The sequence below is a fragment of the Astyanax mexicanus genome, chromosome 18 (genome assembly GCF_023375975.1).
Source record: "Astyanax mexicanus isolate ESR-SI-001 chromosome 18, AstMex3_surface, whole genome shotgun sequence".
Lineage (NCBI taxonomy): Eukaryota > Metazoa > Chordata > Actinopteri > Characiformes > Acestrorhamphidae > Astyanax > Astyanax mexicanus.
The window spans coordinates 6,372,832-6,385,989 of NC_064425.1; the positions used below are offsets into that span (position 1 = coordinate 6,372,832).

The 13,158-nt window shown below is 35.6% G+C and overlaps 1 protein-coding gene across 2 annotated transcripts in view; it reads right to left on the bottom strand.

Moving 5' to 3' along the window:
- Nucleotides 1-2,764: 2,764 nt before the first annotated feature.
- vmp1 (vacuole membrane protein 1) overlaps nt 2,765-13,158 on the bottom strand; it is a 46,351-nt gene continuing 35,957 nt past the window's right edge. Inside the window, exons 10-12 of one of the 2 annotated variants that reach the window (XM_049467102.1) lie at nt 12,267-12,328; nt 5,380-5,482; nt 2,765-3,869 (exon numbers count right to left, since the gene is read on the bottom strand). In XM_049467102.1, coding sequence (XP_049323059.1) covers nt 3,726-3,869; nt 5,380-5,482; nt 12,267-12,328 — 309 coding nt within the window. In that variant the 3' untranslated portion in view covers nt 2,765-3,725. The remainder of the gene's footprint in view (nt 3,870-5,379; nt 5,483-12,266; nt 12,329-13,158) is intronic. The other variant, XM_049467103.1, reaches the window with a different exon arrangement.

A 13,158-nucleotide genomic window follows, 5' to 3' on the forward strand; every position in this document is an offset into this window, starting at 1 on the left:
AGTGAGAGCATCGAAGATGGGACGTGGCTGGCAGGGTTGCCACCCGCCCCGTAAAATACAGAATCGTCCTTTATTTGGCAACTAAATGTTGCGACCTGTATTAAACCAATAAGAGATGCGATTTGTTCCGTATTTCCATAAATGTCCAATCCACATGTCTGTCACTCCCACACCAACACTAAACCCTGCCTCCCTCTGCTCTGCTCCACTGTGTGTAAGAGTATAAATAATAAACGTTTTTTAATATTATACATATACCTCCACAATGTCTCCGGGAGATCACTGGAGAGTGTATTCCTCACAAATATAAACATTTTGACACAAAATACACAGGAAAAAAAAAAAAAATATATATATATATATATATATATATATATAGGAAATTACTTCTTACGTTACATTTTTTTGTACAGATTTCTGTGTATTTTGTGTCAAAATCTTTATATTTAAAAAAAAATAATAAAGTGTCCAGTGATCATTACATAAAATATAATAAGTGACTAAAAACACCAGTACGAAATAAAACTGCTGCGGGTGTCGGGCCTGTGGTGGATATGGCCCAGAGGAGACGTGGTGGCGTCCCTTATTTGTAATTCTGAAAGGTGGCAACCCTAGTGGCTGGGTCTCCCAGCATGACAATGATCCCAAACACAGCGCTCAGGCAATGAAGGAGTGGTTCCATAAAAAAGCAATGACTGTTCAAGGTCCTGGAGTGGCCTAGCCAGTCTCCAGACCTCAACCCCATAGAAAATGTGAGGATTGAGTTAAAATTCTTTGTTGCTCAGTGACAGTCCCAAAACATCACTGCGCCAGAGAACATCTGCATGGAGGAATTGGCCAAGATTCCAGCTACAGTGTGTGCAAATCTGATGAGGACTTGCAGGAAACATTTTACCTCTTTCATTGGCAACAGGATTATGTTACAAAGGACCGAGTTGAACTTTTGATACAGATCAAATACATATTTTCCACCATAAGTTACAAATAAATTCTTTAAAAAGAATTTCCTGAATTTTCATTTTGTCTTTCATAGTTGAAGGGGACCTATTATGAAGTTAGTTATTCATCTAGGTAGAGAACTTGCACAATAAATGGCTGACAATCCTTTTTTTGCCCCACTGTAATATGATACAATTTTTTTGTCAATTTTTTTTAGCAAAAAAAAAAAAAAAAACATCTAAATACTACTTTGAATTTGACATATAGGTTTTAAATGTTTTTAAACAATTATACAACGATGCAAACAGAAATTGAGTAAGGGGTATACACAATATTTTAAAGTCTGAGGTCTTTTTTTGTTTTTGTTTTTTGCAGGAAGAATTAATTTTATACCACCAAAGATCAAAATCCAGGCTAGGTGAGACTCCCATTTCCTTGCTAGAGAGAGTGCGGGTCATTGGAATTGTAGGTATATTGTGCTTATGTTAGTTCTGTGTCGTCCAAAAATTAAACCTTTTGTGACTGGGATTAATATTCAAGGCCTTGGGTATTAATACAGAGGCGTCATTGAATTATATGTGAATGTAAGATATTAAATATATTTCTGGCTGCTTGTCAGAAAGCAAGTTATTACCAAGTGGTGACTCCATGGCTGAAGAAACCATTGAGTTACCTTGGATTCAGTTGTATTCAGAAGGCCAATTTTATACACCTTTAAAAAGAGAATATGAGGAAAAAAAAACTGGAAGCAATGTGACTGCTATTTCCAAGAACACGGGTTGTTGAACTGAGACTTTTATTTTTGATTTGTTTTTTCCCCATTCCTCCCATACAAACAAAGACAAATCTGATATATTTTCAAGATTTAACTCTAAAGATAAAATGTAATTAAATAGACTAAACACTAAAAACTAAAACATATGAGAATTATTTGTTTTTATATAAGCATTATAGCACAAACAGGAAAGTTGGCTTCCAGTTTAAGGGACTTTCCGGAAGTTGAACTGATGATGATGTGGACGGTTTTGGGAAATCACCCAGACCCTCCAGACAGAGCTGTGTAGACAGGAAGACACGTCTGAAACAAATCAAATCATCTGAATCTGGAGAAGAAGCACATCCTGCTTTACATTCACACCATCTGAGAGGATCAACCCAGCATTTCAGCCAGCCTACAGACTGTTGTCGCCTTTCGATTTCAGAGCCAACACCAGTCTGATAAGCTACCTGACATGATGGAACAGTGAGGAAACAGAGCAGAGCAGGTGATAAAACGATAATAAATAATGAAACACAGCTTTATTTCTTTAAATCTACCTAGAAAATTAATCAGATTCCAACTGGCTAGTGTATCTACCAGCAATATCAATGTATAATATATCACATACAGGGCATACTACCAATCCTATAGTACAATCTCACCACTACTACTATTACTACTACTATTACAAATCATAGTCCATAAAATAACCCATAAAAGTACATTGAGACATCTTCATTCCTGTGTCATTAAACAATAAGATTAATCAGATATTAGTATAACTGGATAGTGTGTCTGCTAGCAATTCTCTAGTACAATCCTACTACAAATCATATTTCATAAAATGATCAAAAGTACATTGAGAAATCTTCATTCCTGGGATGTTAAACAATAAGATTAATCAGATATTAGTATATTTTATACATTAAACTTACCTTAAATGCTGGAAAACCTTAAAAGATACATTTTCTTCAATGGCAGCCTTCAGAGAGGAATTTACAGTCCAAGGCAGATGAGATTTTTATAAAACATATTTCGAGCTCAAAGCAAGTATAACAAAAACGATCTTATTAATCCAATTTAATGTCAAACAGAAATAAGTCAACAGTAGCTATGAAAAAGCTATGAGATTCATCTACACACAACAAAATTCAGACAGAAAACTCAGACCAGAATGACTTAGGCAGCTGATGAGGGCATGAGGAAAAATCTTATATGTCTTATATGTACAGCAAGTCTTACGTTTTTTTTTACCAGGTTAAAATAATAGCTTGTTTTGTATTTTTTATTTTATTTGAGTACAAGATCTTTTTTTTTTTTTTTTTTTAATGTGAATAAATCTATCTATATGCACATCTATGTTAAGACACGGATTATTTACACAATGTGCAAACGATTAATTCTGTTCTAAAAGGATATCTGTTCTTTCGATATATTGCTGTCGTTTTTGTATAACAAACGAAGAGAAAATGACATCAGATTTGTGGTTAAAAAAAAAACAACAAAAGAAAAAAAAAAGAAATTAAAGAAAGCTGTCCCTGAAGACATCCATTGCATCAGCACTCAACATCTTAACATACAATCACAGAACAAAAAAAAGAAAAGAAAAAAAAGACCTACCCTGCCCATCCACACGGCCACTGTAGAAATTAAATAATCAATCATCAATCAATCAAGTCATTCTAGTGATTAGAACTGTACTAGAACTGTATTCACTTCAATGGAAGCATGACCCTGCAATGTTGCATAAGGCATTGCAACAAGTATTAACTGCTCACAGTCTTTGCTAGACTGCTTTCGTCTCTGTAGAGGTAAAAATCACACATTTAGAACATCTGATTTTAATAGTTAAATGCTACAGACAAATGGACAACAAACCAAAACAACAAAAAGTAAGATCCAACGTAATTGTACACAGATTAAGCACAAATAAATTAGTGCTCATTTAGCCGTTTCAGGTTAAATGTTTCTTAGCTTCCGCAGCGGGAGCCTGAGATGGGTTACTGTGGGTTATACGAGTTTTATATCACTTGGTTTTCTCCTCAGAGTACTTCCTCTGCTGGAGCCGCTTGGCGTAACTCTGTGCCATGGAGTTTATGATGGAGAGAATGAAGTAGCAGACCATGACCAGAACCACTTTCTCAAAAACCCAGGACAGCCAGCTCTCTCCCTGCACAGAACAGACAAAGAAACAGGGTTACTAAACCAATACAAGGATTAAAAAAGTACATTATAGTCTCACAAAGTGACTTAAAAACACTATAGACCGCAGTAGTAGATTGTATTTATTTTGTTAACAACAATACCAACTAATTACAACTCAAATCTACAGATCTACACAACTGCTGGGCTGCATGGGGGGGAGGTGGAGGGGGGGGTGTGGGGGAGAACACCCTCAGTGTATTATAGGGTTGCAGCAATAAACTATTGTTCGGTATATTATGGTATAAAATTTGCTTAATACTGGAATTGGCACAAAATGCAACTGATCAAAAAATCCCTCCAGTTTAAAAGTCAAATCCTTCAATCGGTTAATGTAAGAATGAATTAAGCAGATAAATCCATAAAGATAAAAATAAAGATAATTCTGATATGAAAAGAAATAGTTCAAACAGAGCTTCATCTCATGTGCTTTGTCTTTCTTTTCAAATTTTATTTAAAATGAATAAATTTGAAAAAAAAAAAAGTTTTGAGCTTTAAAAACTTTTAAAAGCTTTTGCTCAATCACTTAAAAAAAACAATGTATTAAATAAAAATAAAGCAAATAATAGGAACAAAAAGAGGAACTATTGCTAAAATCAAAAGCTCCACAAGCATATATTCCTGTGAGAAACTGACATTTCTGATTTTCATTACTTTTTTATTTAATTGCTGTATCAGATCACCTATATTGAGTCTGGCTGTGTATAATTTGCCTTCAATATGAATGCAAGACAATAAACATTTATATACAAAAAATATATATATATATCTTACAGAAAAAACTTGTAGCTGTTGAATAGTACTTTCTGTAATCATGTGTGCATAGCCAGATTTTTACTAAACTGCTAAATATCTTAAAGTGTAATACCATAAAACTGTGATTTTTTGTTTTGTTTTTGTTCTATAAGCCGCTAATCTTAATACCATTTTAAAACCATCTTAAAAATCCCATACAAGCCAACTTCCTTCTTCTAGTCAATGAAATATCAAAAGCAAGCCAAGAAAAGGAGATAATACTACACTAACAAGGAACTGTACAACAAATTTTCTCTCTTAATCCCTTAATGAGAATTTAATTTTGATTAAATATTTGCATTGTTCTTCCTTCTAACAAACTGAAATAAGAGATAAAGCACCTTTGTACTGAACATTTAAGCTTTTTAAATGGAGAATCTCCATTTAAAAGAAAATTGAATCTAATCAAGGACTAGGCTTAATATCTAGGCTTAAAAAACTGCCCATAAACTGTGTTCATTTCAAAAACCCTTACCATCTACATTTCTAATACAGCCCTTGGCCTCTTGCCTCACTACAATGAAAAACCTTAAACTGAAAACAAAACTAAAACCTGCTTTAAAATGTGGAACAAGCAAGCAACAACCCTTTCCTCTTCCAAGAGAAGAGTCCAATTACAGTCTAAAGACTAAAATTATTATAAAGGAAATGTAACCATAAATGAAAAGCAGCCAGGTTCTTACCGCAGGTGTGCCATCTCCAACTGGGTTGTGAAGCTTTGTTCTCTGGGCTTCCAGATACTCCCGGAAAGGCTTCTGCAGGGAGGCTCCGACCCCGGGTATGGCCCTGTGAATGAACCGCAACACACTGCATTAGGCCACAGAGGACTTACCCAGACACGATGCTGAAGGCCGTCCACTCGTAGCTCAGGCTATATGCTATACGAGCGCTCTGGCTGAGGTGCCACAGCAGACTGGAGAGCAGATCTTTGAACCCTCACTTATATTACTGAGCTTCCTGCTGGAACTGGTCTGAAGCTATTAATCAGGAAGTGAGTCGATATTGTGTCATCAGCAGCATGAGAAGAACCGCCCAGGTTTGAAGGAGTGTCTGCTGGTGACACGCATCTATTGTACACTACGAGCTTTAGCACAAGCCTTAAGATGGTGTTTTAGATCAGTGGATTTGTTATGGATGGATGGGAAAAATTAGGAGAGCACTTCAGTTTCTGAATCAGTTTCTCTGAATTTGCTATTTACAGGTTTATGTTTGAGTAAAATGAACATTGTTGTTTTATTCTATAAACTACTGACTACATTTCTCCTAAATTCCAAATTAAAATATTGTCATTTAGAGCATTTATTTGTAGAAAATGTGAAGTTTAAAATTTTTAGATTTCAGAAATCAATATTTGGTGGAACAACCCTGGATTTTAATCACAGGTTTCATTTGTCTTGGCATATTCTCCTCCACCAGTCTTACACACTGCTTTTGGATAACTTCATGCCTTTACTCCTGGTGCAAAAATTTAAGCAGTTCAGTTTGGTTTGATGGCTCGTGATCATCTATCTTACTCTTAATTATATTCCAGAGGTTTTGAATTTGGTAAAACCAAAGAAACTTATTTTTAAGTGGTCTCTTATAATTTATATATATATTATATTAAATTGTGGAAACTCATTGAATCAGTAATTCATTACAAGCATTATGGTTTTTTTTATGGATTACATTTGATGCATCATGTGCTGAAACCCAGTAGGGAGTTGTTTGAGGAGTCTGAGGAGTCTAAAAATGACAAAAATCTGCTGATCTTTCTTGTGAAGTTGGCAAATCTATATAAAAAGAAAATCCATAAATCTTTGAAAGACAAGAACCAAAGAAATCTCGATTAGTCATAACGCGACTCATTCACCCCCCAGACTACCCACCAGAACCAAAGACCCAGTGGTTAAGGACCCAACCCAGACCTCATTTTCTTTTTTTTTTTTTTCTTTTTTTTCTACGTCAAACAATCAAGCACGCTCACCACGTCTCACCACTTTCCTTTAATCAAATTTACTCACTACATTCCACTGCGTCCTTGATTTCTATCATGAAAGATGCATGGTCTTAATTATGAATAAATAAAAAATAAAAAAAAGAATTCCAGTTCAATTTTAATTCCACCCATCCTAATTTCAGCAGACTGTGGTTGATCACACAGCTGCCACCACCTCCATCTACTTCTCACTAAACCACCAGTCATCTCCTTAAATGGCCTTCAGTTCAGTCAACTGAAAACCAGACGGTTCAGCTACACTACCCTATTAGTGTTAAAATCTGCTCTGAAGGAAAAGAGCTCACAGCTCTGATGAGCTGATGATTCAGAAGGGTCTGACCACTGCTGTGGGAACAGAATTGCATGAAAAGCAAACAAACTTTCAAAATGAAAGAGAGCTACACATCATTAAAGAGTTCATTGATCTGCAAGCGCCTGCACAGCGCCTGCAAACACCTCAACAAGGTCTGGTCTGGTCGGTCTAGTCAATTTTTATTATGTCAATTCATATGTGTACAGTTCTAATTTTTATTTTATTTTATTTTATTTAATTTATTTAATCTCTAAGCTTATATTGCTCTTCAGTATGTGCTCTTTATTCCTTTAGTACTATTTTAACTATATTCGTATTCTATTTATTGTTTATTGTACCTTTTTTCATAGTGTAATGTTTGTCAATAGGCAAAATAAAGTGATTCTGATTATTAGACGTAGACCACAAAAAAATCTAAATAAATAAAATGTAAATAAATAAACTGTAGGATTTGGATCAAATCGGGGCTCATTTTTAGAGTTTTTAATTATTCAAAGCTCACAAAGCAAAGGAAAAGTGAAAATGTGCTTTCTTTAAGTAACTCAAGCTCAACTCAAGACTTTGCTTTGCTAGCCTTTAATTCATGTTTATAATGAACATCAATAGTGAAAACAAATATATTTTTGAAAAATTGAGATATTGTGGACACTCAGATTTAAATAACTGAATATTAGCTTAGCAACTGGATTTCTCTTTCTTGTACCAAAAAAATATATCTTCATCTTCACAACAATTTAGTGAAAAGGCTGTGTTGCATCATATTTTATTGATAATAAAAAAAAATAGATTCTTATTTGCCTGGAAAGCTGAGGCAGGAAGTTTAAAACTTCTGTGAAAAAGGCTTCTGTGAGATTATTGGCTGGTTGCAAACTTCACATCTGATTATGCTTGACTCATAAAAAACCCAGACTTTCCCATGATCTGATTACTCAAGTCGTATGTTAATACATTGGTTAGATTATTGAAAAAAAAAAAATCAGATTTTACTGCACTAATTTATTGTAGATATCAGATTATCAAAAGCTCTACAAGCGTACATTCCTAAGAGCAACTTTTCTGACCTTCATTACCTGCTAGATCATCTATATCGAGTTTGACTGCATATCATTTGCTTCAATTTGGATGCAAGACAATAAAACATAATACAGGTGCTGGTCAACGAATTAGAATAATTTGAAATAGTGCAATCATGAAATTCTTTGAATGCATTTTTTGTGCAGAAAGCAAATCAGGTGTTCACCGCACCTGTCCTACTCGTTAGACTAATCACAGAACTCGTTACCTGGAAAAAAATTTGCTCAGCTGAGCTTTCCAAAAGGCCCATTTAGGCCATTTAACTGTGACACTGTTGTTTTATTGAATTAGAATAATGGAGAAACCGTTTCATTGAATTAGAATAAATGCTCGAATTTTTTTTTCTGTGAAGAGTGTTCACTGTGCAGTATAAAGTCAGGGTTGAGTAGAATTTCTAAGTTGTAAAATCAATCATGGGTAAGCAGCGCGACCTCTCAACCGGAATAGTGGCTCAAATTCAAGCCCTTCGCCAACAAGGCTTAACCCAAACTAAAATTGCTGAGCAGCTCGGCATCAGCCAGTCTTCCGTCTGCAAAGCTCTCAAGAAAAACTGCAGCAAGCGCACCAACTGTTCCGGCGTCCGAAAAACTTCTGCTCGCGACAACAAGCAGCTGAGAAAGATCGCAGTCAGCAACCGGTTCAAGTCCACTTCCGAGCTCACCGACTTGTGGAACAAGCAGACCGGCGCTGACGTCTCCAGATCAACCACTTACCGTCGTCTGCGCGAACTCGGCTTCAAATCTCGCGTTCCAGCAGTAAAACCGATGCTGAACAAGAAACAAATGGAGAAACGGCTGAAGTGGGCCAAAGAACACGGCGAGTGGACTGCTGAAGACTGGCAGAAAGTGGTCTTCAGTGACGAATCACGCTTCTGCATCTCCTTCGGTGACCAAGGTCCTCGTGTCTGGCGTCGTGGTGGCGAAACCTACAACCACGAGTGCGTGAAAAGATCCGTCAAGTTTCCCCAGAGCGTTATGGTCTGGGGATGCATGTCCGCTCGAGGTGTAGGGAAACTCTGCTTCCTCAAGAAGACTGTCAATGCTGCCGTATATCAAGATGTTCTGGAAACGTTCCTGATTCCGACTGTTGAGGAACAGTTCGGCGAAGAAGACTTCATATTTCAACAGGATCTTGCACCGGCTCATGCGGCAAAGTCGACCAAAGATTGGTTCACTAAAAAACAGCTTGAAGTTTTGGCATGGCCGGCCAACTCGCCTGACCTCAATGTCATTGAAAACCTTTGGGCCATCGTCAAGCGGAAAATTCGCGACAGAAAGCCTACTACGCTGGACCAACTGAAGCAGAACATCGCCACTGCCTGGGAAGCTGTGAGTGCGGAAACTTGCGACAAGCTGGTCAAATCGATGCCGCGGAGACTTCAGGCAGTCATACAAGCCAAGGGGGCAGCCACAAAATACTGAGAAAGTGATGATTGTAATTATAATAAAAATTATTCTAATTCAATGAAACGGTTTCTCCATTATTCTAATTCAATAAAACAACAGTGTCACAGTTAAATGGCCTAAATGGGCCTTTTGGAAAGCTCAGCTGAGCAAATTTTTTTCCAGGTAACGAGTTCTGTGATTAGTCTAACGAGTAGGACAGGTGCGGTGAACACCTGATTTGCTTTCTGCACAAAAAATGCATTCAAAGAATTTCATGATTGCACTATTTCAAATTATTCTAATTCGTTGACCAGCACCTGTATATATTCCTATAAAAATAATGATCTTATATAATAATGAAAATATTTGCACTACTGTTATTTACTATTTTTACTGTCATTCCATCTCAATCACCATCAATATTACACTTTTGTCTTCCGTCTACGTATGTTTATTGTGTCTTGTTGTATTGTACATATCGTGTCTCCCACTCTTTTATATTATATATCCATTTCTTTTTTCTTTTTTTTTTTCTTTTTTTACTTATATTTATATATCTATTCCTCCCCCACACTACTGCACCTTGTTTTTGTCTCATGTAGGTCTATTTGTGTCCCTGCTGTATTGTACACATAGTGTCTCCCATTCTCCTTTATTATATCTATTATCTGTACTTGCTGTAAAATTGGGATGGAGAGTAACGTAATTTCAATTCTCTGTATGTCCTGTACATATGCAGTATTGACAATAAAACTACTTGACTTGACTTGAAAAGATCTGCAAACAGCTCTTGTAGCTGTTAAATATTACTTTCCGTAATAATGTGTGCAAAGCTAGTTTATACTAAGCGGTGATTTAACAGCCTCGCTGTATGCATGCCGCTATGCACTGCTTTATGTAATACGAAATCTATCTAATATGAAATGACAGAATACACACAGGTGAAATTTTGATAAGTTAAAAGCAATGAAAACAAAGAAGCTCAAAATGTTCAAATCATTTTAAATGTGACATGTTTTTTTTCGGTATATAGTATATAGTACACATATTATATGTTAAAGCTTTTACTTCATCAACATTATTATTTATAATAATAAAAAATATATATTTTTCATTATTACTTCATCAACTCGCACACAATACTAGTCTAAATGCAAAAAGTACAGTAAAGCTGTTGTGTAAAAACTTTGTAGCTCATTTTGCCACATGGGACTGAGAGATATTACAGATTTTTTCTGCAAGATCATTATTTTTATAGGACAATTATAAATGTTTTATTGTCTTGTACCCAAATTGGAAACAAAAGATCTGCAGTCAGGCTAGATATAGGTGATCTAGTAAGTAATAATTGTCAGAAATGTTGTTCACAGGAATAAAAGCTTGTGGAGCTCCTGATAATCTGATATCTACAATAAATTACTGCAGGAAAATCTGATTTTGTCCAAAATCCATTAATCAATGCACAACATACACTTGAGGAATCAGATAATACAATCAGATGCATGTAATCAGATGTATACTTTGCAAGTAGCCGATCATTTTACAGAAGCCTGTAATGTAAATTTTATCCTTTCCGCTTCAGCTTTTTGTACACATGGACTCAATTATTATCCAGATTAAATAAAAATCCTTTTTTTTGTTATTATTATTTCTAATATTACGCAACACTGCCCTTTCTCTAAATTGCTGTGAAGATGAAGATTTTTTTTGGAATAAATGTTTTATATATTTGCTGAGAATTCCAGTTACTAAGCTAAAATTTAGAGTTTTAAAATCTAATTTAAAATTTAATTTAAGTAAATCAGACTATCTTCTGCAACATTGCCATTTTGGAGAATGGAAGCCATTTGTTTTGCTGTATGACAGTGACTATATACAGTCTATACAGCCTATATACATATACATTATATTATATACATCCCATTCGTTTTTTCCCCTGTTTAGTCCATTAATCAATGGAACCACGGTCATGTTAAATTAATTTACATTAACAAAAAAAAAACTTTTCAACGTGAAATTGAAGTTTATTAATAATCTTCTGTAATATTCTAGCCATTAAACAGTAAACTTATTGGCCTATAGGAGGAAACATATTCTGTGGGGTCTTTATCTTCTTGGTATATGACTGAAATTATTGCTTTAGCCCATGTTTTTGGTGGATCTTTAGCTCTTAAAGCATAATTAAACAATCTATGTAAGAGAGGAGTAATTTTTGCCTGGAAGTACTCAAAAAATCTCCCGGAAATTTATCTGCTTCGGGTGATTTTTTTTTTATTTTTAGCTTCCCTATAACAAATTTTATTTATTTTATTGTAATCATTCCTACTAAATCTTTAGCCTCCTTTTCATTCAGTTTGATAAGATTAATTTGCTGTAGGAACTGCTAAATTTTTCTTGTTTTAATGGGAATAGAGACCGAATAATAGAATTGTTTGTAATATTCCTAGAATGGATTTGCTATTTCCTTAGGATGGGATACCAATTTATCATCTTATTCTCATGGGCATTTGTTCGTAATAAAATATATAATCTTACAGATTTTTGGTACAAATTTTAATGAAACAAAATGGCTAATTAATTATATTGACAGATATTCCACTTATAAAAGCAATACTGTGGTTGTGGATGGACGCAAACTAGTTGAATGTGTTTCTAATAACATCACCTTTGTGGTTGTTTTCTAAATATTTCTCATCTGCTATTTTTGGTTTCATGTTTTTTTTTTGTTTCCTGCAGTCATTCGAAAACTGCAGCCCTGCCAGAAATCCTGGGTTCTCCTGATTTTCCTCATAAAAAAAAACACACAACTCCATTACTCACCCGATCAGAGACACCATCTGCTCCACTATGTGCCTGCTGAATGTTATGATAACAAACAGTTTCTGAGGAGAGATCAGACACAGACAGAGAGTTTCAGACAGTGAATCAAGAGCCTGAGAAGTAAAGGAGATCTGATGTGTGTGTTGGTGTGTGAGAATCAGCCTAACTCTGGGAGAAAAGGATATGACACGTAAGGCCTTGAGGCAGATTGTGTCTGCAGGAGATGCTGAGAGCCCCTGTTCTAGAGGAGGAGAGGTGAGATCACTGACTGACACAGGCTCACCATGTGTCAGCCTGCTCTGATGACTGGAACACCTCCTCCAGGGACTGCTGTTTGCTTGGCCCTCGTCTACAAACCATGCAGTCATCGTTTTTCAATAAGCTAAAAGAAAAGGCTGCCGGTTTTGGTGATGAAGCGTGTGCCTTTCATGCTGCTTCTACAAAGAATGCTCATTAAAGGAGTCGGTTGGACATGACTAAGCTCTGAAACTGACCTGATAGATCTGTACAGACTTGCAGCATAAACACAGGAAGGCAGGAACATAGTGTTCCACATTTAACCACAAAAAACACTTTTCACACCACCATCCGTACAGTCAGTGCAAGAATATTACACTACAACTGTATCAACATACACTATCGGCCAAAGGTTTTAGGATAACCCCGTTTTTAGCATTTAGAAATGTTGCTTAAACGAATGAAAGCTTGTAGAGCATTTGATAATCTGATATCTACAATAAATTACTGCAGGAAAATCTGATTTATTCAAAAATCCAATCAATTCACTAACATACATGTGAGTAATCAGATAATGCAAAAAGGCTGAGATTTTTATTAGTCAGGCATAATCAGATGTTTATGCAAATTTTGTATGTAAATTTTATCCTTACCA